The 26,974-nt window shown below is 51.5% G+C and overlaps 8 protein-coding genes across 8 annotated transcripts; 5 read left to right on the top strand and 3 right to left on the bottom strand.

The window, feature by feature from the left end:
* Positions 1-287: 287 nt before the first annotated feature.
* On the bottom strand, positions 288-2,401 carry TGAM01_v209480 (hypothetical protein; the record flags this gene model as incomplete). Its single annotated transcript, XM_018807905.1, has 4 exons — positions 288-1,037; positions 1,107-1,243; positions 1,305-2,041; positions 2,214-2,401. The coding sequence occupies 4 exons, from the start codon at positions 2,399-2,401 to the stop codon at positions 288-290; spliced, it is 1,812 nt and encodes a 603-aa protein (XP_018658943.1).
* A 622-nt stretch (positions 2,402-3,023) lies between these two features.
* Positions 3,024-3,815, top strand: TGAM01_v209481 (ubiquinone biosynthesis protein COQ7; the record flags this gene model as incomplete). The annotated part of the gene is made up of 2 exons (XM_018807904.1): positions 3,024-3,221; positions 3,282-3,815. 2 exons carry the CDS (start codon positions 3,024-3,026, stop codon positions 3,813-3,815), a joined length of 732 nt encoding a protein of 243 aa, XP_018658942.1.
* Positions 3,816-4,250: 435 nt separating this feature from the next.
* TGAM01_v209482 (phospholipase D) lies at positions 4,251-9,605 on the bottom strand (the record flags this gene model as incomplete). Its single annotated transcript, XM_018807903.1, has 1 exon — positions 4,251-9,605. The coding sequence occupies one exon, from the start codon at positions 9,603-9,605 to the stop codon at positions 4,251-4,253; it is 5,355 nt and encodes a 1,784-aa protein (XP_018658941.1).
* A 3,929-nt stretch (positions 9,606-13,534) lies between these two features.
* On the top strand, positions 13,535-15,605 carry TGAM01_v209483 (delta24(24(1))-sterol reductase; the record flags this gene model as incomplete). Its single annotated transcript, XM_018807902.1, has 4 exons — positions 13,535-13,569; positions 13,725-14,909; positions 14,973-15,519; positions 15,594-15,605. The coding sequence occupies 4 exons, from the start codon at positions 13,535-13,537 to the stop codon at positions 15,603-15,605; spliced, it is 1,779 nt and encodes a 592-aa protein (XP_018658940.1).
* Positions 15,606-16,495: 890 nt separating this feature from the next.
* Positions 16,496-17,383, bottom strand: TGAM01_v209484 (hypothetical protein; the record flags this gene model as incomplete). Its single annotated transcript, XM_018807901.1, has 5 exons — positions 16,496-16,563; positions 16,620-16,880; positions 16,938-17,067; positions 17,191-17,203; positions 17,367-17,383. 5 exons carry the CDS (start codon positions 17,381-17,383, stop codon positions 16,496-16,498), a joined length of 489 nt encoding a protein of 162 aa, XP_018658939.1.
* Positions 17,384-19,054: 1,671 nt separating this feature from the next.
* TGAM01_v209485 (hypothetical protein) lies at positions 19,055-19,667 on the top strand (the record flags this gene model as incomplete). The annotated part of the gene is made up of 2 exons (XM_018807900.1): positions 19,055-19,443; positions 19,511-19,667. 2 exons carry the CDS (start codon positions 19,055-19,057, stop codon positions 19,665-19,667), a joined length of 546 nt encoding a protein of 181 aa, XP_018658938.1.
* A 913-nt stretch (positions 19,668-20,580) lies between these two features.
* Positions 20,581-21,801, top strand: TGAM01_v209486 (hypothetical protein; the record flags this gene model as incomplete). The annotated part of the gene is made up of 1 exon (XM_018807899.1): positions 20,581-21,801. One exon carries the CDS (start codon positions 20,581-20,583, stop codon positions 21,799-21,801), a length of 1,221 nt encoding a protein of 406 aa, XP_018658937.1.
* Positions 21,802-25,386: 3,585 nt separating this feature from the next.
* TGAM01_v209487 (DNA damage checkpoint protein rad24) lies at positions 25,387-26,788 on the top strand (the record flags this gene model as incomplete). The annotated part of the gene is made up of 5 exons (XM_018807898.1): positions 25,387-25,398; positions 25,658-25,665; positions 25,793-26,146; positions 26,265-26,352; positions 26,432-26,788. The coding sequence occupies 5 exons, from the start codon at positions 25,387-25,389 to the stop codon at positions 26,786-26,788; spliced, it is 819 nt and encodes a 272-aa protein (XP_018658936.1).
* Between the last annotated feature and the right edge of the window lie 186 nt (positions 26,789-26,974).

Consider the following 26,974-nt stretch of genomic DNA (forward strand, 5'->3'; position numbering starts at 1 on the left):
CGTCTATATACCTTACGCCCTCTCGTCCATCACTGAAAGCTAATCATTCTTTTTCATGTATGCATGGGCATAGAACATTACTGGCTTGATCCGAAGTTTTGCAAAAGTAGTCATTCCATTCCGTCCAACTCCATATATGCCGTCTTTCATTGTTTTCCGCCGCCCTCTTTTCTGCTATTTCAGCCACCGTCTAATTGAGAAGAAAAAGTGAAGAGTAGACTAATAAAAAAAATAAGAGCAAATAAATAAAGAGCAATGAAGCACGCAAAGTTTATGTAAAGCGCGCTTCAGATCTCAACATCAACCTCCAAATCGAGGGCCCCAATCACATCATCGTCCATAATAGGCTTATGAATCGTCGGCAAACCCTTTGTTTCTGAGTAGTGCTTCTCCTGCAGCTTCGTCAGATGTGACAGGGCCTGTGACGCTGAAGGGCTTTGAGTTCCATTGATGCCTGCACCAGTACCGTCCTTGGGAGCCTCCGGCTTCTCGCCAACTTTCTCGTTGATGTCGTGGACGAACTTGGCTTTCGTTCGAAGTCGTCGGGAGTAGTCTTCTTGGATCACCTCTCCTCGCTTAAGAGCCATCTCAATTTCTCGGGCCTTGGCCTTTTCTTTCAACTGGGCCTTCCTGACTGCTTCCTGGTTAAGTCGACGGTTCTCTCGGTTACGCTCCGCTAACCTGTCTTGTTCTGAGGAAGCCTTGGTGGCCACTGGATTCTTTGGTGCTCCCAGGCTAGTTCTGAAGGCGAGACGCTCTTTGCCTAGCTTATCTAATTCCTCTTGTAGCTCTTCCACTTTTTGGTCGTCGCCTTCTTGGATCGCCTCCTCGAGAAGATTAGCGACCCGCTGGCGTTCCGATGGATCAAACCGTTTTCGGAATTCGTTGCGCTTCGCGACTCTAGCCTTAATCTCCTCATTTGTCCACTTGTGGTTAATCAATCCATTAATATCATCAATTTTGTCCATGAGGAAAGCTTTGGTAGGCAGTGTAACGCCATCGTTGTGGCAAGTGACTTTGTATCGGTTGAGTTCGCCCTGTTGAATCAAATCAGTCAGCATCTCCATCCGTTGACCGTAGGCAGCTAGAAAGGAAGTCAATCTTACCTCTGTGACTGAACCACCGGAGGCTGCAATGAACGGAAACTCCTTGATAGCCTTGCCATGAGCAGCCTTGACATACTGATCCGTTACAAAAGAGCCCTGGGGGCCATTCAGAGCGTACGGTCTGCTGGTCGTAAATCCTATTCCATTGTTAGCACTTGGGATGAGCAACGGTATCCCAGCAAATGTAGAAATGCATACCCTTGATCAGAGCCAGCCGATACTGCTCGACACCCGTTTCAGGATGGGCACCAAGGGCGATGCGGATATAGCATCCCGTAATGGCCGCTTCAAAGCCAGGAGTAGAGCAAACCTGCGCAAACTCGTTTCTACCAAGACGAACTCTCTCGAAATCGCGAAGCTCTGGTGGCGGCAGCTCTCGGGAAGCAGCCTTCTCAGGCGACCGATGGGCCTGTCCAAAGTCGTCATCGTCACTCTCCTCTGGCTCTCTTGACTCGCGACCACGCGGCGATAAGCCGTCCCTCCGCCTCTCCCGATCCTCCTGTCGTCTCTGTTTCTCAGCGCGCGCCCTGCGGAAGGAATCAATCGCCGATTCGCTGCCCTTGCCTGTTCTCGTCCTCGCGGCCTTGCGTGTACCATCCTCAAGTTCGGCCGGGTCTGCGCTGCGCTTCTTCTTGACTTGCTTGCGCTCCTCAATCTCGACGTTGTTGACCATTTGTCGTAAAAGGCGGTTTTGTCGCTGACGTTCTATCTCAGAGACTCGGTCCGCAATGATCTGCTCTCGCTCTACTTCTCGCATGGCCATAATCTCAGCCTTTTCGGCCTCACTGATAAACATGCCATCAACGGGATACTTGTCGTCGCCACCCCCGCCCGCGATACCAGCAGAGCGGCCAGCGCCGCGACTGGGCTCTGCATCGGAGTCGGATTCATCCATCGAAGCTGATTCGAGAGAGTTGTGTGATGGCGCATCAGATCTAGATAGGAGGAAAACACAAAAAGATGTACGTTAATAACCGTCCGGTGGCTGGAGAGAAGAAGGGGCGTGCTGCCATAGTGAGCGGGAGCTGAAGGGCCATGAGACTATTGTTCCCCATTTGGTTCTCCAGCAGCTCGGCGGCACAATAAGAGATGAGTCTATTCACTTACGCCTCGCCTTCATCTTCCGACTCATCCTGTTTTGACCGCCGCTTTGGTTTCGTCTCTGGTGATTGGGGCGTCTCGTCTTCTGAGGCCGGTGGCGGCGACGCCGAAGCCTCTCTGCTGGCGACCACGGATCCTTCATCGTCCGAGTCACCGCCCGCAAGGGCCAGGAGTTCGTCGTCGATGTCAGCCATGATGGATATCTGGAGTAGATGCAGTCCTCGATGGCCGAAATATGCTGTTCAGGGGGTTACTTTGCAGAGCGGTGGCGGGAAAAAGCCCAACGATGTCGCAAATGTTAGGAGGGGAGTTTGAAAGAGCAAACGCGACGGCGGTTCTCGTCTCGAGCCGATAGCGGGATGTGATGCGGCGGTGACAGCAGGACTTAGAAAAGTATCCAGTGCAGTAAATCCGTTTGTCGATTCAATTGTCGTGTCTTGCAACTGATGGACCAGCGAAGAAGAGGGATTAAGCACAGCGAAGTGAAGAGCAAAGGAGGGAAGAAAGCCTCGAGCGCCTGAGCCGCAGCACTAAAGCTGCTCGCTATTGCACTTCTGCCCGGCTATTAACGCGACGCCCCGTAGCCAAGTCTCCGGCGCTGTGGCGGAAAAGCGTTTGTCCGTAGCGACGAAGCCTCTGGCCAATCGGCAGCGCTGCCGCATGCAGGTCCCGTTGGATATTCTGCGTCATGCCTACATGGGCCGAGTTCTAAAAGTCGCTATGCCGTGATACGGGAACCGGCCTGGGCGATGCGATTGATGAGCCTGGACTGGCAATCTTCATATATTCTGTTCTTCTAGCTGTTCTCAACTCATAATGGCTCCAACACGATGTCTCGCCAGACAGGCTGGTGTCATTGGTAGACACTTTCTACCTGCAGCTCGCCCTCTGTCTACCAGCGCCGTACTCCGAGCTCCCACCACGGCATCATCAACCTCAGAGACTTCAAGCTCAGGCTCTCCAAAGAAGCTCAAACCTCTCACTCGAGAGCAGAGCGACTTTCTCTCCTCTGCTGTAAGCGACCTTACCCACCTACACGATACTGAGCAACCCAGCTAAACCAGCATCTGATAGCTTCGAGTCAACCAAGCCGGCGAACTCGCCGCGACACTCATCTACTCCGCCCAAACCCCCGTCGTCGTTCGCAAACACCCTCACCTCCGCCCTCTCATGGCTCACATGTACGACCAGGAAGCCGTCCACTTCTCAACCTTCAACAGCCTCATCCACAAGCACCGCGTCCGCCCCACAGCCCTCTACCCGCTATGGTCCGTCCTAGCCAGTGGCCTTGGCTGGTCAACCGCAATCATGGGCCGTGAGGCGGCCATGGCCTGCACCGAGGCCGTCGAGACCGAAATAGGAAACCATTACAACGAACAGATCCGCTCCATCCTAGAGATGATTTCTAGCTGGGAGGCGCAGGGATACGATGTTGGTGGTGAGATTAAGCAGTTGGTGGACACTCTGCGAAGAATACGAGACGAAGAGCTCGAACACCTGGATCACGCTGTGGATAATGATGCCAAAAAAGCAGAACCCCACTGGTTACTTACCAACGTCATCAGGGCTGGCTGCCGTGGAGCGATTTGGGTGAGCGAAAAGGTTTGAACATAACATGAGGACCTTTGAGAAATAGCCTGGATATATACTTAGCGTAACATGGCGTGGGACACATGTAAAATGTGTATATACATGCCCGTGTATTATTATTAAATATGTGTGAGTTCATTTACAGTAGCTTATACGAAATCACTTTAAGCAGGTCGCCATGCTTTGTTGATGATCTAAAGAAACTAGAAAAGGCGATGCTATAGCAGAATGATTTCCGGACCTCGACTTGTGCGGTAACCGCCTTAATGTTGTATGCAATAATGTCTCTATCCCATTGTAAATGCATCCGGAAACACCTACTCCTTGCATGACTCCTTGCGCCGGCCCAGAAAGTTTAGAAAACGATACGCCAAAGAAAGATTGGTTAATTGCTGTGATTCATGGTTAGCCTTGAGTTGTTCAACTACAATCATCATTGAGACATGGCACTTACTAAATGGCAATAGGTGCCACTCCATCCACCTGGTAACCCCAGTTCCCGTTGTGCTCTTCTGTTAGTAGCCAGTCATATGGGAACTCGACCACGTTTCCTTGTACCAAGCCCAAAAGCTGCTCGGCCTCGCCACGCGTAGGCATCTCCTCAATCAAGAGTCCGCGCCGGCTGCCCTTGGTAGTGGCTCGGCGTCGGCGCTTGACTGTTCCGCCATTGGCCGTCGCTGTCGCCGGCGCCAGGGGAGGAGCAGCATTAGTGTCCTTGGAAGACGGCTTGTCCAGCGTTGAGAAAGTTGGCCTACGATCTCGGCTCTTGCTGCGCGAAACTGGCTTCGAAGAAGATGAAGTGTCCACCGTGGGGAATGGCACGTCCCCTTGAGTATACACAGGTGAAGGCGGCTCTAACGAGCTTTGGTTTTCTGTCGTCGTTCCATCAACAGGCGGGGAGCGAAGCGCCGAGTCCTCTCCGCTGCTGCCACGAGAAACTGGCTTGCCATTTGCTTCATCGCCTTCGGGCTCGGGCAGCTGGATCTTGGGCTGATCTTCCGTTTTTACAGCTGCTTCGTCACGACGAGTTTCAGTCTCGTCGCCGGTAGATTTCGGCTCCATGCTGGCGCGGAATTTCACACCGTAATCCATATATTCACGGTATTCAGCCCAGGTACCGACCTTGGAATCAGGCATGCAGCGGAATACTCTCCGGTAGAGCACTGTGTTATTGCGCGCAGCCCGATTCCAAATTTCATCCACAAAGCGGGAATCCAATGGATCTCGCATGCAATCTTTATCAATGTCAGCAGCTTGAATATCTGCTGCCATTGGATGGAAAGCTCCGTTGGATTGACGGCCTGCTTTAGAATCAGCGTGAGCGGCAGGGCCACCAATGCTAGAATCATCAAGCACTGGCAGTGGAACGGCTGGCGCACCCGTACTCAGACCTGATAGTTCACTCTTCATCGCCTCGTGCCTACTAATAGGGGATGGGGGTGCAGGAGGGGTGCTAGGCTTATCGCTAGGCTCTTGACGACGAGAGGGAGGAGACAAGGGAGGCTGGGCCATTTCCGCAATTCGCTTCCCATCGTGCAAGAGCACCTCTCGGCCTTCGACGACGACTGAATCCCGGCCTTCATCGGCGCCCTGCTGTTCTGCCGACTTCCAGTGATCCGGGCCGTATCCTGATAGATCTAGCTGATGTTCCTTGTCTTCAACACGAGGGTCAGTCTCAGCCTCTTTTCCTTTCGACGAGGAACCGTCAAGTTCCTGGCTGGCCTCTGCTGCCGCGAGGTCAAGGTCATGGTTGAAACTGGGCAAACGAATGTGGTTCGCAGGCGCTCGTGGACTCTTGGCCAGGCTAGAACTAGTGCTGGACGCATCGGCGTCGGGTGTCGCATCTTCTTCGTATATAGCATCCATATCTTGTTCAAAGAGAGCTTCGTTTATTTCTTCTTCTCGCTCTTGTTCCAGAATTTCATCAACATCAAGGCCAAGATGCTCTCGCATGAGCCTCATCCGAAGAGTGTGAGCAAATCGGCCAACTTGATATGGCTTTCCCGCCATGGTAGACGATATCATATCAGTATCACGAACGATAGCGGCCACCTCAGAGTCTCTGGAGCCAACTAGCGAACGTTCGTTGATGTTTGCAGAACCGATCAGCGCAACTCGATCGTCTACAACAATGGTCTTGGCATGGATATAAAGCTGCTCGGTAACAAGAACATCATTACCCATGATTCCCCACTGTCGAAGAGAGAAAAAGCTGATGTAATCCTCAGGCTCAATCCCCGCCGCACGAAGACGCCCAAAAATCGAGTGCTCTCCACGGCAGATACTGCGATACTGACACATGACAATCAACCTAACACTAGTGCCTTCCTGCTCATCGACAGTGTTTTGAAATCCCGGCATGAGAGGTATAATGATGACAGCTCGCCAGTCTTCATCATTTTGGTGAGCACGGATGATGCGTTCAACCAGAGCATCTCCAATGCGGTTGACAATCTTGGTTCCGTATGCCTCAGTGCTCGTAATGAAGAATTGGTTCTCAATGTAGACAAAATGATCAGACTCCTCGATCAGATGGATGTAGGCATTCTGGATGCTATGCTCGGTTTCGTCGATTCCCAATGACCAATTGGATGCGGACCGGAGCATCTGGACTTCGCAAGTACCCGTCAATCCAAGGGCCTCGAGATCCTCGAATTTCGCATCAGGAGGCGGTAACAGGAATGGCAGGGGCCTAGTTGGTTTTCGGCCTCGGCGAAGATAATTCCATCGCTGAACAAAATGGCGAGTCAAATCTCGAGCGGGTTGTCCAACGACTTGCATGGAAACATCATGCCAGGGCATTCTAGGAACCTTGCCCCGGTCGTACATTTCTTCATACGGTTCGTTGAGATTGAAAAAGTCTTGAACTCTCGGATTCGAGTAATCCTTTCCTGGGAACAGCTGTACATGCTCAGAGTCTTTGGGCATCTCGGATGGCTCAAATCCCGTCGGCTTGTCGTCAACAATCGGGTGCTGCGGGCTATCCCAACGACCGAAGCAGAGGTCTATACCACCGAGAAATGCCACATCATGATCAACAATGCAGATTTTCTCGTGGTGCGCGAAGAAAAATTGATTCTTCTTGAACTGGTTCGGAGACCGCTGGACAAAGATATTTGGATGGAGGTTAAGAAGGGAGAACTTGGTGTACTCAGAATCAATGGGAATGGCAGCTTCCACATTTCGATAGATAATCACGAATACTTTCACGCCCTCTTTCGCCTTCTTCTGGAGCAGCCGATCCAGTCGCCATTTCTGGCTAATGCAAGCAGGGCGCCGCATATAGAGCTCAGGACTCAGCCACCAATCGTGGATATAGATGACGTCTTTCGCCATGTTGATGGCTCTTGAGACGTTCCACATGTAGTCGCGACCATCGACCAGCCATTGTGCAAATACGCCAGACCGAACGGGGGCGAAACTATCAAATCTCTTCTTCTCAAACCAGGGCGTCTGTTTCAGCATTTCGTTGATGGAATCCTCGAATTGTCGCATCACCGACTGGTAACGTGAGAACAGCCGGATTTTGCGGTCCGAAGTGCGTACCGTAAGCGTGTGGTGTTTCTCCGTAGACTGTTCATGCTCCATGGTCAAATCGATCTCAGCCTGCTTTTTCTTGGAGCCGATTTTCTTCAGTGCCTTCCTCTTAGAAGCGATACTGAATTTAGTATCAACAAGATAAACATCAAAGATGTTCATATTCTCCGGTGACTCAACGCACACAATGTAACTTTGTCTGACGAGAAACCATTTCCGACTGTGTCGAGCAATGACTTTGGCTGGTTGCAGTACACGGCGGAAGTCGAGGCCTTTGGACATTTGAAGATGAAGAAAGCCCTCTTTGCCGTGATAGCTTCCTTCAGCGGCTAGACGAACTCCCAAAGCTGACAGCTCGAGAAATCGACACAGGCGGTTGCTATCAGCTCTGAACATGAGCCATCGAATCATCTCGGAGAGGTACTTTTCGAGAATGCGCCTCTGTTTTTCCACATACTTCTGTCTACGAATCTCCTTATCAATGCCGGCGCCTTCCGCCGTAGACAGCTCACCAGCGTCAGTGAACCCAGTAGATCTTCGTCTCATACCTGCGAGGAAATTGCCGCGAGATTTCTTTCTCGAGTGTAGATGCGGTCCTTCGCCATGGTCCTCGGCAGCCGTCATCTCAGCGGCCGTCTCCTCGCCGCGGCCACTAGCCTGGTCATCTTCGTCGCTTTCATCTCCTTTGTCGCGAGCACCACGAAGATACGGGAATGCTGAGTAAGGAAACTTGGGCTGTTTAAGGCGAGCACCAAGATCCAATCGTCCAAGCATGTATTTATCGTTATTAAGAGCAAACTTGTACCGAAAGTGCAGGTTATAGATGTCCCTGATGGTTCGGACAACTAGCCATTGCATCCGACTTGGACCACTGCCATATTCCAGTTCAATTGTGAATATCCAGTGGCGCTCCTTGTCATCATCCGGCATGGGCGAGCTGTCCTTGATTTTCAGCTTCAGTTGCTCCAGAAGAACTGGTATTCTTTTGTTCCCGTGTTCATCTCGCTGAATCATGCTAGCGAGCATCAGAACTGCAGGAGCACCGGCTCTCAACTCAGCCATGAGTTCCGCAGATTTGTAGTAATCGAAGCGGTCATCCTTCTTTTGTCGAAGGAGCTTCAGCGTGCTTTTGACTCGCTTCCATTTATTGGCGCCGTAGGTAGAAGCCCTTTCTGCTCTTTCTGAGTTGAAGAAGTGCTTCCTAGGGGTCAATGCATCTCCATCAGACAAGCCGCCTCCGCCAAAGACGGTAATGCGGCGCAAATGGCCCGTACGTCGTCCAACAGCAGTGGAAATTTCCATGTCTTCCATGTCTTCTTCACCTGGAGGACTCATAGTGGTGTTCATCATTGAGTATCCTCTACGGAATGGCTTACGTCTAGGAATATCACGAATATCGCCATCGGATGCAGCATGGTCATGTTGTGTCGTATCAGGCATGCTTGCTCGGCGTCTGAGCAGGCGATCATAGGTGCTTAGTGCGTCCAGATCGGTTGGGAATCGGCTCACATTTGGAAAATTAGACATGGAGCCTTTCTTAAAGCGCCGACTCTTTTTCTTGTTCTTCTTGACTGCATCGGGTATGGCAGCCTCGTCTGCGGTTTCGACATCGGCATCGGCATCAGATTGCTCTTCGTGGACGGCTTCCGGAACTCGAGTGGTAACTCTAGACACAGTGGGAGAGTTGGGAAATGATCGTGTGCCGAATTCAGATGGAAAAGTTGGCCCGTTTAAAGATTTCGGGGTCTGCGAGCCCGTATTGGCCGCGAAAGCTTTGATCTTGGACATGAACCTCGTTCGAGAGCGTGGTGTATCTGGCTCTTCCACTGGGATCGCTCCCGGGGGTTGAAGGGAAGGTTCGTGGAAATCAGGCTGGGCAAACTGGATGCTCCGCCTTCCATCCAGTTGCAAGGGTTCTGGGACGCTTTTGGCGGCGGGTGCAGGCTGCTGTTCCTGTTGCGTCGGTTCTTGAGCCCCGGATTCCGGCTTCAGCTCTCCCGAAGTTAATGGCGAGGGATCAGGATGGCTCAATCCATCATTCCAATAATCTTTAGCCTCTGCTGGGGCTTCCTCTAGTGTTTCCGTTGAGGCTTCCTTGGGGCCTTGTTCTGCGTCCAGTTGTGGTTGTGATCTATTGGGGGTCGGAGCAAGCAGGCCATCATTCGACTTTGGTGGCTGAAACTGAGACTGCGCTTCGACGTTGGCTGGGGAGGGGTGGTTGGGGGTTCTCGTCATTGGCGAGACGGACTCATCTAAACGTTCGTGCGCCATGATGAATTGGCCAACAGTTTCTGGTTCGACGTCGGAGAGGAAAGGGTGAATATCAAGAGTGGTTGGAGTTTTTGCACGCGACTTGGCAGCTGCCGCAGTGACCGAGGCGAAAAGGCGAAAAGGGAGTGGCAGCCAAAGGCGCTGTTCTTCACATTGAAATGGAAGAGAGGGACGAAAACAAATATTTTCAAGGCATGTGATGTGCAGGATTGATCGTTGTCGAGCAAAAAGCAATTGACAATCCCTCAAGCACTCGCGATTCCCACACGTGGGAAAGAGAATGGTTTAGCTTTCGCGCAACCTTCAGAGAAGGTGGTGACAATGACCGAATGACCAAGCTCCCTGTTAGTCGAAGGTTGGGGGCAGAGCCAAAAGGGTGTTATCGATTAAGGCAATTTGCAGATACGTTGGCATTCTTCAGCGCTACGCCGTCTCCATACAGCGGTGCGCCAATCGTCTGCTAGTGGGCACGTGTGCTACGGGCGCCCCTTACTCTCCTCGAGATGAGTGTAAGTGGGACTGCAGATTGTCATAGAGTCGACAAGCATGCTTATAGGAGGCGAGGCTTCTATACCTTCTCTGAACTCTATGAGGTTTCACTTTTACTAATGTATACATGTTCATACCTGTTACATATACTACATTATATTCAACTTCGTCACGCCTCCTTCTATAAGTACATATAGGCAATTAAGCAAGACGCAGAGTCACTTTAGACGACTCCTTGGATCATCCCCTCCTGACATATCTGCCGCAGTGATACTGGATCAATGACACTGACTGGCAGATGCAAACGGCAAATGGCATCGCCATGAGAACTGAAAGCGCCCATCACTGGTTCCTTGTTGACTCGCAGGTAAACATCGGGCTCAACCTTCTCCCATGATTCAACCACATCATGGCCGAATTCAAGATCCCATGTACCTCGCCATGTAAGTGTAGCTTGCCCCGCCGCCTTGTCCCTGCGATATATGACTGCACCTGCTTCTCCATGTTGATAGTTCCAAATAACCAAATTTTCCAACTGCGGCATCTTTGACGCCGCTAGGCTAGCATCTCGTAATAATGAGAAGATTGGTTCCAAAGGAGCTGCCTCCTTTAGAACGGATGACGTTAGCGCGACTGATTGCAGATGGTGCCAGGTATTTGATGGTTGGCAAGCATCGAAAAATTGCTGGGCATCGACTATATATGAAAGAGAAAGATGTTCCAACTCATAACTACTCGAGGCGAAGGCTGTAGCCAACAAGGGGCATGCAGCAGGGCCAGTTTCTACCCGGGGTAAATCCTCTGTACTGCCGTCCAAAGCTACTACAATCTGGTCGCTGAAATCTTCAAAAACTGATAGTCTTTTAAGTCGACGCGATAGACTGTGCTGAATTGCATAGGCCAAATCTGTTAAGGTAGTTGGTACAAGCAGGTATTAGTTGAAAAGAATGGCAATACGGCGACGTACTTGGATACCACTTGTCCCTCTCATCAAGCCACCAAACTCGCCATGGCTCGTAGACCAAGGTTTGTAACTGAGGGAGATTCTTCAATAAGGCATTTAGACATCGCGGAGATATTTGGCGTCGCAGTTGTCGACGTATCACAAGCCCTGTAACTGAGTGGACTTTTTGAAGAAGAATGGCTTGAGGAAAATGTAGTGGAGCAAATAGTCGCAATATAGCTGACTTGCCAGGAGCCTCGACTTGTCGGCCATCGACCCAACCATGCCTAGGGTCGTGCCATCTGGCGGTAGCACCTTTCTGCAGGATCAAATCTTCATTATCCTCACTTTCAAGCCCAGACCGGTCAATTTTGAACCAATGCTCCGAGTCACTAGGAGAATAGGGATTCAGTTCCAGTGTCAGAGGGCCGACAAACTGCCTGCAGCTGAGGACAGAAAACAATTTCAGCAAAGGAAACCCAAACGGGGGACTATGTCTCAAAGCCTCGGATTGTGGCATAGTCTCTTCACAATTGTCGCATGTATATCGCGGGAGCTCAGTGTTAAGGCATATATACTGAATAAACCTCCTTGGACGATTCGGTAATTGCTTGATTGCTGGCATACAGGATTCCCGTAACGTTAATCGGTGGAAGTTCTGTGGTTCGATAACAGCCTGCCATTCTTTGCAAACAGCCGCACAAGAAGCCCAGCCACGAAGTCTTTGGCGTACGATTTCTCTTAGTATCATTAAGCGAACTTCTGCAGGTAGCGAAGTCCAGCAGCTACCACATCCCGAGCAATCCATGCCAGGCTCTCCAATACTGGTAGTCATCGTACCGGGCCTCTCCGACATCTTGAATGACGTGCAATAAAAGAGGCGAGAAAATGGTTCGGAAATGGTAGCTGTGAAAAACAAAAGGGTGTCAGAATGCGGGGTTTCCTTTGGAGTGTTTCCTTGATGACGGTCTCAAGCACTTCCTTTATTTGTGCGGTACATATAAAAACTTTTTGGTAGGATTTATTTTCTTTTGACATTCGTGGTGCATCATCACTTTGCTAATTTTTTGCGCGATACACTTCAAAACTCAGATAAGAGACAAGCGCATAAAGATAAAGGTTAATATAAGGTGTAAATGTCGGCGAATGCATAGGTACGTTAGCCCAATCGGAACTATCCCATGAGGCTACATGTACGTTGGGACAAGTTGCAAGGTGCCAGAGTTGATCACATGTGCATATATTGAGGCTTTGTGTGGCAACAGTAATGGCATAAAAATACATCGCAGTTACGCCTTTGACACGCGAGTACATGTACTCGCGAGATCGTTAACATGAAGCTTCTAACGAATGTGACCAACCATTGATTAGTACAGAAAAGAAGACGCTGGAGACGCATTGTGCCTTGTAAGAGGCTTGATCTCAGCCGCTTCATCAGATAGGCCACGTGATAGGCGCTTATCCACCCGTGAGAGACATTACGGGCAATATGAGTTTACGAGTCTGTGCTAATCAACGGTAACTCCTTTAGCATCGGTACAATAACATGGCTAACATTATCTGCTGAGTACCCTAGATACTCATTACTTTTAGACAAGAGGGTCTCTTAGTCTGGACAAAGGAAAAAGGCCAGGATGCCTATCGCCAGGTCCAGGGTAAGGCGCAACGCTGGAGTGAATGACAGACATACAATTCCTCATCCCACCCAGCCAATGACATGTAGTGCTACCATTCTGCAGTAGCCACGCGACGAGCCGCAGGCTGCGCATCGGCTGCCCATCATTGCTCAAAATCGCCCTTCATTGGCCAACCAGATGATGCTAGCATCGATCTCGAAGCTATCTGTTTTTGATTCCTAGGGAGGTAATACTTGGACATAGCAACCCCAGGTATCAAATCAAATCATACTACTACTACTACTAAGGTAGGCAATCGGGATCGCATCGGGATCGCGCCGCAGCTTTATTAATAGCAGTGTGGGAAGTCAATACGGAAGCTAGCAAACTTAATAAGAGTACGAGCCATCGCGAGCCTCAAGCGTATACGAATACGTACTCACATTCACGCTAATTGACTTCCCGCGTATTGTGGTTAAATGGGGCTACATTCAGCGGGTACCCTACCACATAATTTGGCTGTCCAGGTACATCGCGCATCGCCTACCCCTGAAATCGCAGGCCGCCGCTTGAGAACACCCTGGTCGGCCAACGAGCCAATGGCGTTACATCCCAGATTCCCAAAAAGTGCCCCAGCTCTGGCTTCTTCAACGCGGCGCGACCTGGGCTCGTAATTTTCTGCCTTCTTTGCTTCCAACTCTCCTCTATCGCCCTTCGGATCTGAAGAGCTACCCGTTGCCGAAGCGCGAAGCATCCGCGGGTTTGAGTATTAAGCGAGCCTCTCTCAATCCGCAGGCTCGCCAGCGCAATTCTTCCCTTTGAAACGCGCGACCATTTCTGACACCAGGGCTACTTGATAGCTCGATATATCCATTATCGCCATGGCGACCCGATATTCACTGCGTCAGACTCCTAGGTAAGTGTCTGGCGAACAAGATACACCGAGACCGAGCCATGCTGTCAGGTAGCCGGTGATTGGATTCAATCACTGGTTCCTGGCTACACAGCCTTGATTCTCTCAATGTGCCCGCGTTGCTGCCCCTCAAGATTAGTATGCTGATCCCCACATAGGAAAAAGGAGCTCTTTGACGGCTTGGTCGAAACGCCAAAGCGATCTTCGCGCACCCGCCAAGCCTCGCAGGCTCCCGATGCCTCAGACGCTGAGGATGCTGCATCTATTGCTGAGACTGCCAGCCCTCGCAAGATTCCACGCCGCCGCACGGCCAAGTTCATCGAGAACCTAGACGAGGAGGAAGATCTCAACCCTGCTGTCAATGGCACTGCCAACGGCTACAGCAATGGCCACGCCAACGGACACTCCAACGGAAACGCTAACGGCCACACCAATGGCCATGCTAATGGCAAGCTTAACGGATATACAAATGGACATGTGAATGGACACACCAACGGACATGCCAATGGTCATACCAACGGAACATCCGCCGAAGAGAAGGCGATAGACGGCTGGAAAGCAGGCCAGGATCCCAAGGTCGACTACTCGGGCGAGTTCGAATTTGGGGGTTCTGTAGGCACTCTGTGCATGATGATTTTCTTCCCGATGCTCATGTGGTACATGTGGATTGGCACTACGTTTTATGGCGGCAAATTCCCATCCCGCGCTCCTGGCGAAAGCTGGGCTGATTTCGGCCTTCACTTGGCCAACATCGTCTATACCCGCGCGTTTCCTCACACAAAGGCCTGGGTATGGTACTGGAGCTACCTCATCTTTGAGGGTGCATGCTACTGCCTTCTTCCCGGCGTCTGGGGCAAGGGCAAGCCTCTTCCCCACGAGGGTGGCAAGCAGCTCGACTACTTCTGCAACGCCTTTGTCAGCTTGTACACGACCCTCGCCGTCTTTGCCGCCTTGCATTTCTCTGGTATCTGGCCCATCTACACGGCTCTCGATGAGTTTGGCCCTCTCCTGTCGGTTGCCATCTGCAGCGGCTTCATTGTGAGCTTCATCGCTTACTTCTCTGCTCTGTGGAGGGGCAAGCAGCACCGCATGACCGGCTACCCCATCTATGACTTCTTCATGGGTGCTGAGCTTAACCCTCGCATGTTTGGCATCCTCGATTTCAAGATGTTCTTCGAGGTTCGCATGCCTTGGTATTTCCTGCTGATTCTCAGCCTTGGAGCGGCTGCACGCCAGTACGAGCAGTATGGCTATGTTTCTGGTGAAGTCATGTTCCTTGTCATGGCGCACTACCTCTATGCCAACGCCTGCGCCAAGGGCGAGGAGCTCATCATCACTACCTGGTAAGAATTGGATTGTTTTGCTTTCTTAGACTATATGAGACTATTAAGCTAACGGAGGAATAGGGACATGTACTTTGAGAAGTGGGGTTTCATGCTCATCTTCTGGAACCTTGCCGGTGTCCCTCTCTCATACTGCCACTGCACCCTCTACCTGGCTAACCACGATCCCGCCACATACCGCTGGAACCGCTTCGCTCTGGTTGCCATGTACGGTGCTTATCTCTTCTGGTACTGGGTGTGGGACAGCTGCAACAGCCAGAAGAACCGCTTCCGCGCCATGGAGAAGGGAAATCTCATCCCCCGCAAGACTTTCCCCCAAGTCCCATGGCAGACCCTCAAGAACCCCAAGACGATTAAGACCCCTCAGGGTACCATCCTCATCGATGGCTGGTATGGTCTGGCTCGCAAGATTCACTATACCTCTGACCTTTGGTTCTCTGTCTCGTGGGGTCTGATCACAGGTTTCGAGAGCCCCTTCCCCTGGTTCTATCCCGTCTTCTTCGCCTGCATGATTGCCCACCGCGCGCATAGAGACATTACTCGCTGCCGCGCCAAGTACGGCGAGGCCTGGCTCGAATACGAGCGCCAGGTCCCTTATCTCTTCATTCCCGTAAGTTTTGCTTTAAATCTATTATTCCACAAAGACGAAGACGTTCTCAAGTGTGTTCTCTAACATTTTTATAGTACGTCATCTAAGAAGCATTTTGTTGTTCATGTACCGAGTTTCTATTCTCTCTCGCACATATTACATCTCTCTCTTCTCAATCTAGAGAGGAGCTTTCTGAATTTTAATTTCAGCATGCATGCGACCAAACTACTACACGGCGGGCATCAAAAGGGTAAAGTAAACTTATTTCCTTATTAATAAAGAAGGGGACGAAGAGCAGAGAAGACTGAGAAAATGATTAAGATGGGATTTTTACAAAATGATTTAAAAACGGCCAAGAATATGAGAGTCAGGATATGTCAACGGTCTTAACGTTTGTATTATGTAGTTTTAAGATGGATGAGCATATCCAATAATTGTCTAGTAGTTTTAATAAATGGCATATCATAGCAAGAAAGAAAAAAACACAGGAATAGGTACTGGTGAGGTCTTCAGATACAATTCGCCAGAGCACATTTCGTATATCATAGAGAAACTCGCCAACGTGAAAGCGCAGTTTCCACATATGGTTATAAAAATACAAAAGCTGCTTCCGGCTAGAAATCCCCGGCTCAGCTGTTCAACTGTAGAGGAGTTCTTACTAAAGAAAAAAAAACAATGACAGATAAAATTGACCATCCGCTTACACTAGATCCTTCACCTTCACCGTCTATGAAGAGAAACTCGCATCAAGAGCAAACACACCATGTCACTAGTGTACATATATAAACCTCTTCCTACTACTGATTTGATCCATTACGCGACTCGCACTGAAAGTCAAGCCGAGATTCGCAATTCCAACACACGAGCTCCGTCCAGCACCGTCCGGGCTATGATATTGCAATGCTGCCCGGAAATCCATATTTCGTATCAGATGTGGCGACTTTTGAAAAGACAAAGTTGACAAGCTCTTCAAGAGGCCACAAGGCGCGCCAGTTGTTTATGCGCAGACAGCATCTTGGCTGGCCTTTGAGTTCATCAGAAGAGCGACGATAAGACCGTACAGACCTTGGTGGTGCGTCAGTAATGCTATCTCTGTGCAATTAGACGAGAACTATACATACCCAAGACTTCGGCGAAAATAAGAATCAGAATCATTCCGACGAAAAGACGAGGTTGTTGAGCAGTTCCTCGGACACCGGCATCACCAACGATACCAATGGCAAATCCAGCAGCAAGACCAGCGAGACCGACAGAGAGACCAGCACCAAATTGGATGAAACCAGTGTAGAGAGGAAGGTCTTGTCGCAGACCATCGGAGATGAGGACAGAGACGACCAGACCATAGATACCAATGATACCAGCCATAATGACGGGTACAATGTCTAGTTATAGAGGTCAGCGACGGGGCGCTGCGCGTCAACGGGAAAAGTGCAACTGACTCTTGACGATCAGATCAGGGCGGAGGACACCCATAGCGGCGATACCAACACCAGACTTGGCGGTACCGTAGGAGGCACCCAGGCAGGTGAAGACGATGGCACAGGTGCAACCCATGGCGCCAAAGAAGGGCTGTGTTGAGGGTTAGCATTCTATCAAGTATATGAAGAGATCATGCTAATGATTGGGATGTCTCTCCGGGAGGTTCTTGGTGACGTCGTTGGGTATAGCAGGACCGGGTATATGGTTACTGACCGCGTAGACGGGGCTATATAGGCATCATGTTAGCTTTAATCTCTCAAGACTGCGCAATGAGGTAAGGGAATAGGAAAGTGAAGATAGTTGCGATGATGCCGAGAGCTTCCAACGATGTAATCTGAAGCTCCACGGCGGTGCTAGGGGGAGGAATCGAACGCGCTGACGCAACGTACCAAAGTTCGGTGGCCATTGTGACGATGGGGGATGGGCTAAGAAGCGGTTGTTTTAGAGATTCGAAAAGAAAAGTCGCAGCTGGTGCTTATGAGAAGCTTCCGAAGGCGGGCAGAGGCGCGAGGGACGACGGAGTCGATGGGTTGGTCTGCAAGCGCTTAATAGCTGGTTGTTGAGATGGGTGAGGGTGCCAGTTCCGACGCCGACGCCTGGCTGGTAAGGTTTTGCTACAGGCTGGCCGCTTGGGCATTACATAAGTCGGAGGCGGATAATTACCTCACCCGGAGGGATGCGCAGCCATTCGCCCTTTCTCTTGGTCGGTATGCCGCTACTTGGCCGAATGAGGTAATTGACAGCAGGCGCGGCTGAGCAGTCATTATCTTTGCTGGAAAGAAAGGATACTACTGGTATTGTCTCTTAATGTTGAGGCCATGCACGATATTAAACCAAAATAGACCATTCTCTTTTTCTTGTATCAATCAACATCGGCAGTCCCATGGGCCTATAAGCATGCATTACAACTAAGTGATAAAAACGCTCCCATGTCTGTAGGGACTCTCGGTGAGCTTCAGTGCTGCTCTGGGCTCTGAAATGACTTGCCCTTTGCATGCACCCTTTGGTATTACAATGGCCACATCGGAGTCCATACATCGGACTCGATGTACCTATAGCCCCAGACAGGAAAAGTCTTCAAACGGTGTAGCTGAGCGATAACGCGACCAAACTCGGAGTGCAGATTACGGCTCCGTTCCGTCTGTGGTTCCAGTTCTTATATAAGTGGCATCCCCGGCAGTAAATTGCTCGGTGCAACTGAGCTTAACCGCCTTGAGAAAATCAGCTCGTACGCCTAGACGCGCAGCCTCACTGGTGAAAATGTCCAGCTTCAGCTCTTATAGAGCAGCGTACACACTGCACAGCTGTACACTAACCGTGCTAGGTAGGACAGAAATGTCGGTTATCCTGCTCCTCTTTTCTCGTTTCAATGTATTACGAGGTCAATGCAAACAAGTCGTCTCCAGTAGCCCCGAGGGCGCCAAGTGACTTGAAACGGCAGGGACATGTCTTGTTGCCCAATCAAGTCGCCTCTCCGTCTTGCATGGCGCTATACAGCCATTGCATCTCACGTCGCATCCGGCGTGTTAACCAAGAGAAACAAAGAATTGAAGCAAAAGACGGCAAACAAAACGAGTAGGGAGCATTTATCGCTCGTATAGACGCTCAGCCCCTACGGCTGCGTCACAGTGGTTATGATGATGGCCCAGAGCTCGAGCCACAGCGCGCTCCTCTCCTGTATTAATCATTCGTCTGGAACTCAGTGCTCGTGTTTTTGCCCTGCCGCGCCCCTTGCACTCGCAACTGCCACCTACGGCAGCTGGATCGACACTCGTCTTTGCTATTTTGTCTTTGTCGTCTTTGTCTCTTGGCCCCGTCGGCCCAGGGGCAAAATGGAGCAAGCACCGCCATCCACGTCATGCCTCAAAGACTCGTTCCGGTACAGTACATGCAAGCAAACACCAACGTTGCATTGACGCTTCCCGCTGCCGTAGCTTTCTGCTCGCCCTCCCTTTTAATTCTGTCTACATAAAGACCGTAGTTGTGCATCTTGATTTTCTTCTTCACCTCCATCTCTTCTCTTCCATTTGCAGAAAACGAAGACAAAGCGGACACGGAATATACTACCACATCCATCATGCGTTACGAAACCCTCTCTTTCCTGGCTGCTCTGCCATCCGCCATGGCCTCCATGTCTGCCCTCGCCTACCATCCTCCTGCCAAGCTCCTCGAGCAGTCCCAGACCGATAGTGCTTGCAATTTCCCTCCCGACTTCCATATCCAGAACTTCGTGGCCAAGTCGAATGGGACCGGCCCAACAGCCGCGCTAAGTGCATACAACTTCACCTTTGTGGACGAAGTCACGAGCATCACCACGAGCTGCTCCTTCAACTCGAGCTCCGTTTCCACTACTCCGCCAGGCCTGGCGCCACGATACGCCTGTGCTCATGGAGACGTCAAATTCATCTGGAGCGATGCTCAAAAGCAATTGACCATGGTCGAGAGGATCTGCCCAACCGCAAAGGGGTACGTAGCATATCAAAGTATTTGCATATGGATACGTATGGAGCACTGACATTTGTGTGTTTTACAGCACTGATCAATACGAAGTTACTGGCTCAATAGTCATCCCTCTGTCTTGCACCGGATCGGGAGCCTGCAGCACCAACTCGACCGATCTCGACGTGAAATACACGGCATTGGATCCCGTCTCAGATCCCACTCGGCGGGTCAAGTATTGGGTGAGCTAAAGGGCCCAGAATACGGCATTATCGATTCTTGGTAGATGACCATGCCTGATCTGGTATACTCTGGCGTTTGGCTTCATTCTTGATAGATCTGGAAGAAAAAAAAAGAGGATACAGCAAATAATAGACTGGAAGGCACAGCAAAGAAATTTCTGCCAGCTTTGGAGGCACCAATGGGAAAAGGAACGAAGGAAACAAGGGCTACAGTGCGAGATTGCATAAAGCTTCTCACTCTAGTATGAGCTATTAGAATATTAATAATTTTGCAACTTCAATAACATTGTATAATTCACAATACGAACAACAATCGTAAAACTCTTCCGTCGTGCGCTGGGCTATGGCATCAAATAGTCCGACGGCCCGAGTCAGCGGCACGAGCTATTGCTAAAGGCACCAGGGGCACCGGCATTTAGCAGGCACCTGCGGAGGCTTTCCAGCGCTCCAGCCGCTGCAGCGATGCCGAATGCAGCCCTGAGCTCGTTCAGGCGCCCCAGATTTTCCCCAGCACTTGAAGCCCTGGCGCGGGCCCCACCCGAGTTGTACATAACCTCGTGATCTCTGGCCGGTCTTGGCAATGGCAGCTTGCCACTACGCTCATGAGACAAAGTGCGGTCATGCCTCGCCTACAGAGTCGCTGATTTTTCTTTCGCTCCTCTCACAGGAGCAGCGAATCATTTGATTTTACCATCATGCTATATCCCAATTGCGCAGCCTGTGCATCGCTTTCTCGCTAAAAGTGACGCGCTTGCGCTCTTCGCCGCCAGCTGTGCTCCTCCCTTGCGTTGGGCTTACATCGAAGCGTCGTTGCGGTCTTGCAAGCTGAGATCAAGCATCGTTTGGGACGACACCTCGCAGTCTTACCACCGTTCAATCTTACTACTCCATGCTCTGATCATCGACCGACTGTTATTCAACAATGGAGGGGGCACTACCGGGCCGCTTCAGGCTATTGCTGCTCTTACAGCTCGCTGTTGCTTACCTCACTGGGGCTGCGTATATCGACCAGCAGAAGCCGTTGGGCAACAAGCAGCCAGCATCCCCTTCGACCATCTCCGTACCGTTATTCGCGTCTCTCGAACGACTGGCTAGGCTTGTTGATGTGTCGTATTGCCTTGGCACTTCTGGCATCCGCAAGCCCTTTCAGTGTCTCTCCCGATGCAACGAGTTCCCGGAGTTGACGCTGGCTACCGCTTGGAGCACAGGCATTCTGTTCAGTGACAATTGTGGATTTATCGCCATCGACGATGGCTCGGAACAGCAGCTTCTCGGAGCAAATCGACAAGATGTAGCGAATGAGAAGCAGGGCGCCATAGTCGTTGCGTTTCGCGGGACTTACAGTATCACCAATACCATTGTTGATCTCGGCACCATCCCGCAAAAATACGTGCCATATCCATCCCCGGATGATGGAGGAGAGGCCCCAAAAAAACCCGGCCACGAATGCACAAATTGCACCGTACACATGGGGTTCCTCGAGTCTTGGAGAAGCGCTCGGGATGCTGTTTTGCCGGAACTAAAGGCCCTCCGAGCCCAATATCCTTCTCGTCCTATTCAGCTCGTAGGCCATAGCCTTGGGGGAGCTGTGGCCTGTCTTGCAGCCTTGGAACTGAAGGTATCCCTGGGCTGGGACGATGTAACGGTCACCACATTTGGAGAGCCTCGCGCTGGCAATGCCCAGTTTGCCCGTTTCGTGGATGATGTTTTTGACCTCAATGGAGCAACTGACCTTGAGAAGAGGACCTATCGACGAGTCACCCACGCTGACGACCCTGTGCCTTTGCTGCCACCGAGCGAATTCGGCTACAAGTCGCACAGCGGCGAAATCTTCATTTCCAAATCTGCTCTATCGCCCTCGGAAACGGACGTGCACCTCTGCATTGGTGACGAAGACCCCAACTGCAGCGCCAAAGATGATAGCACGATGCAGAGTCTGCTGCATCGCCTTCTCCATTTCCGCTGGACGACTAGCTCTTTACAGGCTTACACGGAGAGGATGAGCTTTCCAGCGCGATTGAAGCTATGGCAGCTGTTTTTTGCTCATCGGGATTATTTCTGGAGGCTCGGGCTATGCGTACCCGGTGGCGACCCTACAAACTGGGGCCGGCATTCGTATGAGTTTCACGATGAATACCTATGACCAACTGTGGGAGGGAAAGAAAATAAAGAGCAGGAAAAACTGCAACGCAGCGATGCATGGTACGTTTGACGAATACAGCGAGCCAATTTATTCGAGGAGTAGGCTTGTACCGAGAAGGCAGGTTGGATATACGGGATGCGTATCATATTGGTTAAAGGTGTACGAATATTGGGAGGGCGAGCATGAACACTGTGAAGCGACGAATAAGTAATCGTTGTTAACGGCCGCATAGTTTAATAATAGTCTTAAGAATACCATTATTCTATTATCTGTTTTGTTGGATCAGATATTCTAGTAGCCAGATGCTGTTAAACTGTCGTGGGCCAGCCCTACGCTAAGAGCGGTTTTCTTAAAAGGGATACGCTCTGCTGGTAAACGCATTGCATCGAATACATACATGTGCTGCTATCTCCGTTTTTCACTAATATGGCAATACCGGCAATTGCAAGTACTACTACAGATGCTATCCATCCACATCGTCCGGGCCTCCACGTTGATCGTCATTTAGTGGGGGAAGCCAGCGAAATGACGCTGTTGCCATGTGACATGGGAAGGACTGGATGCTGAAATGAATGAGGCAGCACGCGCAGTAGCACGACATCCCTATTAATCATGGAATACCACTACTAGCACCACTTGTAGTGACATCCACAACTTGTCAAACCCTCAAATTTCAAGGCGCTGGGCTCTTCTCGAAACCGGGAATCCTTCACAGAACACTCTAATCGGATCGCGCAACGCCAACATTGGATGAAGTCGCAACATTAGTGGGGGAGAGAAAACAGAGTGTGAGACGGGAGGGGTATTTTGTGGCGCGTTCTACTGGTGATTGATTGCTGGCACCCAAAACGAGACGAACGACTCGAGAAGAGGCCCGGTGACGAAAGAGGGCTACGCAGGCCAGGCTTCTTTTTCTTTTCATGTGAGAAAGAGAGGCCAAGCTGGGCTTGCTTTGTCTTTTTATTGGATTAAGCCTAGCGGGATATTACTGCCTAGCTGGAGTTGAGCCACGATGCTATTGGTCTATATAGAACATCCATGATACGTCTGAGCCTGTCCTCTGTGCCACGCGATGGCGATAAGAGAGGAGGAGGGGGAATAAGGGGGGGTGAGTGAGTCACGGATGGGAGCTGACCACAGCCACAGTCACAGCTCGCGTCTATGTGCCAGCCTCTCCCATGTTCATCCATGTCCATGGCAACTGGCATGAACGGAAAGCATAAGAGGCATCGCCAGGGGAGGGGTGCGGGCTGCAGCATCATGTGAACAGCAAAACACCACGATGGTCTCGGGTCTCATCCCTGAAGGCCTGCGCTGAACATCTGGAAATCGGGGAGTGCCAGTGGAAGGGCACGGCGACAAGCGAGATACGGAGTAGACCATGCATGCATTCCCGTGCGCTGGGAAAGGGGCCACTAGTTTTGATGGACTACCCAGGCCTTGAGTGCAATATTCTCCTTATTTTGGAGCCTCATCGATGCGACCCCATGGATCAGCAGCAGCAGCGGCAGCAGTACCTACATGGAAATCCAGAGTAGAGGCATGTAGCATTACTATACTTAGGTGGTAGCAGCAGAACCCGATATTTGTCTATTGTACCCTTGTCCCAAGCGTTCAAAGGCAACATCGCGATCCTCCCGTGGTACCGCATGAGGTGGAGGCAAGCAGAGACAAATATTGAACCGACGTGGCCGGCGGGGGACTGGTTGGCACAAGAATAGCAGGGAGCACATGCCTCGGCCAGGGTGTGCCGAGAGAGGCTTCTAGCAGTACTTCCAGAGCAAGTTGTTGGAGTCTTCATCGCCTGCTTGCGCTGCCATCGACGGGGAAGATGGTCGATGCCTCCGTATGGTTCTGGGAATGGAGCAGACAATATGCACTAAGTCGTAGTCGCCGGCTGCTTAGACAGCTAGCTAGTCAACAACGGGATCTGCTGGGACGGGCCACTTTGGGAGCCCCAGACGGATTTCCTGGGTCATTATCTCCATGCTCAAGGGAGAACGAGATGCTCGTAATCCAAGGTACACCGGCACGGAGTAATACGAGTGCTGGTAGAATGTTGAATTTCTTTGCCTTACCCAGGTACTGTGTACTTGTACAAGCATAAGATATGCCTTCTTCTTCCCCTCGAGAGAGCGCCAGCGCCTGTTATCGGAGTGGAGCGCAGATGGAACGATCGCTGACCGACAGACGGGCTGGCAGAATTCTAATAAGCCAATTTGCAGCCCCCCCTCCTTGGCCGCGTTATATGACGCCTTTCCGCGCAGGCTTGGAGACTGACGCTGGTTGGACGATGGCGGGTGACAGCGCCCAGATGCTTGTGCTGGGAACAGCGCAGCAGAGGCACCGATAAAAGACGCGGCCAGCTTAGCGCCGAGCACAACTCGCAGCAAATCAGCGTTGATAGGGCTGCCGGTACCAGAGGCGATGCGCGAGAGCACCCTTTGATGAGTGTCTCATGGCAAAAGCGGGACTCTGATCACTCGGTAACCCTTTTTTTTTTCTTCTCTTCTCATCCAAGAGAAAAGACCCCGCCCACTTGGCAGCCAGCAAGGGATAGATACAAGAGAGTAAAATAGGGCTGTGATGGCCCAAAGGATACCTCTGGTGTACAGTATGGGGCCAATTTCTCTGCTTGATTAATACCAACGGAGTCCAAGACGATGTTTTACAAGCAGCTTTGGCGCTTAATGCCTGAATGCCACCTGGTATTGGGCCCTGAGACACCTTACGTGCTATGCCCACCAGTGGTGGCGAGATCAAGTGCATAAGCAAAAAAAAAATGCGGCTGAGGAGACAGTCGTAAAACCAAAGTGAAAGGATCAAGGAAGATAAAAAAGAAACGGCCGAAGCCCCCCTTTACGATGCTGTGTATCGGAGGCATTCAGAATTCGAATCGGGAGACGGCAAGTAGGTACGCAGTACCTTTCCAGCCTCATGCCGGGACTAGAAGCCACAAGTAAATTAGAAGGGCGCCTCAGCATCAATGCGCATGTCTCCTTGTACAGAGCTCCGTGCTCGAACTTGCGTGCGTGTAGCAGGTACAGCAATGCTAAAGTTGGAAGTGAGCTTCAAGTGAAGAGCGGCCCCCCTTCCGGCTCCAGATCAGTTCGAGGGCCAAGCACAATAATGCTGTTCATCAGAGGTACGCAGCGTGTACATTGAGGCTGTGCGTCCAAGCAGCTGATAGGCGAGTACCAGCCAAGTCTCGACTGGCGGATAGGCGCTGCGGCCAGAGATTACAGGCACCTCTAGTGCGCTGTGCTCGGCCACCAGAGTCTAGGGGCGGGGTGCGCCAGGCGGCTGGCTAGGCTTAGCAGGCCCCCAAGAGCCAGCAACTCCACTGCAAGCTGGCGCTGGCATCACCTGTGCTGGCAGCGGCGGGCACTGGCCTCCGCCCCGAGAACCCCCAAACCCCAAAGCCAATTCAATCTCAATCCACAATCAAAATATAAACACTCTTCTCGCCCCATCCTCAACCGCATCCCACCTCAGACACCCGCATCATCCTTTTTCTGCAACGACTCCGCACATTCCGACCGCTTCGTCTCTTCGTCGTCTTCCAGTCACCGACACACAGTCAAAATGGCCACCGAGGTACGTGAGCTCAACTTCCCCTCCCCGGAGCTGCTGCTGTCACTGCTGCGACCGCCGCTTTCCGCCTTCTCCTCTCGAACCCCCTCGTTCTCGCAACCCCTCAGCCCGCCGAGACCTTCGCCACGATCTGCGCGGCTCCGGACTCGCGCGAGGGCGCCCAGGAACACCATGGCGGGCAAAACATCCTTCCCTGCACTCCTACATCGCTCATTTTGCTTCAAATTCTCTTTTGTTCGCAATGCTAACGTCTTGTCTATAGCGTGAAAGGTTTGTCCAACAGCTTGGCCCCGTGACCCCACTAAACTTCTCACAACGAGAATCCAAACATCTTCCCCCCTCCCCTTTTTTTTACTGATCGAACGAGATGGTCTGACCGAGATTTTTAAACCAACAGCAAGACCTTCCTGGCCCGTCTCTGCGAGCAGGCCGAGCGCTACGATGAGATGGTCACCTACATGAAGGAGGTCGCTCAGCTGGGCGGTGAGCTCACCGTTGACGAGCGCAACCTCCTCAGCGTTGCCTACAAGAACGTTGTCGGCACTCGCCGTGCCTCGTGGCGCATCATCTCCTCCATCGAGCAGAAGGAGGAGTCCAAGGGCTCTGACAAGCACGTCTCCACCATCAAGGAGTACCGCAGCAAGATCGAGCTCGAGCTCGAGAAGGTCTGCGAGGATGTTCTCGATGTCCTGGACAAGAGCCTCATCCCCAACGCCGCCACTGGCGAGTCCAAGGTTTTCTACCACAAGATGTACGTTGCTTTCTCCTGCCGCCCTCTGTTCTCTGGATTTCGAAAACTTTTCACCCAATCACGTTTCAGCTCGCACATTTGCGAATTTTTCAGGAGCTAATGCAAATCGCTCTTCTAGGAAGGGTGACTACCACCGTTACCTCGCCGAGTTCGCCTCTGGCGAGAAGCGCAAGGGCGCTGCTACCGCTGCCCACGAGGCCTACAAGGTATGCTCATAGCATGCACTCGTCGACGCCGTGTGCAGAGACAAATTTCGCGCGGGCAAAAACTGACCATATCGTACAGAACGCTACCGACGTTGCTCAGACCGAGTTGACACCCACTCACCCCATCCGCCTGGGTCTTGCCCTCAACTTCTCCGTGTTCTACTACGAGATCCTCAACTCTCCCGACCGTGCTTGCCACCTTGCCAAGCAGGCCTTCGATGATGCCATCGCCGAGCTCGACTCCCTCTCCGAGGAGTCCTACCGCGATAGCACTCTGATCATGCAGCTCCTGCGTGACAACCTGACCCTGTGGACTTCGTCTGACAGCGGTGATGCCGAAGCCGGTGAGGCCAAGAAGGAGGAGGGAGAGGCTGCCAAGCCTGCTGAGGAAGAACCCAAGCCCGCTGAGGAGCCCGCGCCCGAGGCTGCTTCTTAAATCCTTCTTACCTCCGCTGCATGCAAACTCGGCAAAGAACCGAGGGGTCTTTTCTTTATCTTGTTTTAGTTATCTGAACACTCTCGCCCACCTCTGAACATGGCGATAGATGGGAAATCGTGTTGGAGGCTGGCTTAGCCGCTGCCCGCGCTGGTTCCCAGTGCGTTGCTTGTCTGGTTAATGGGG

This window comes from Trichoderma gamsii, assembly GCF_001481775.2.
Source record: "Trichoderma gamsii strain T6085 chromosome Unknown Scaffold_47.2, whole genome shotgun sequence".
Lineage (NCBI taxonomy): Eukaryota > Fungi > Ascomycota > Sordariomycetes > Hypocreales > Hypocreaceae > Trichoderma > Trichoderma gamsii.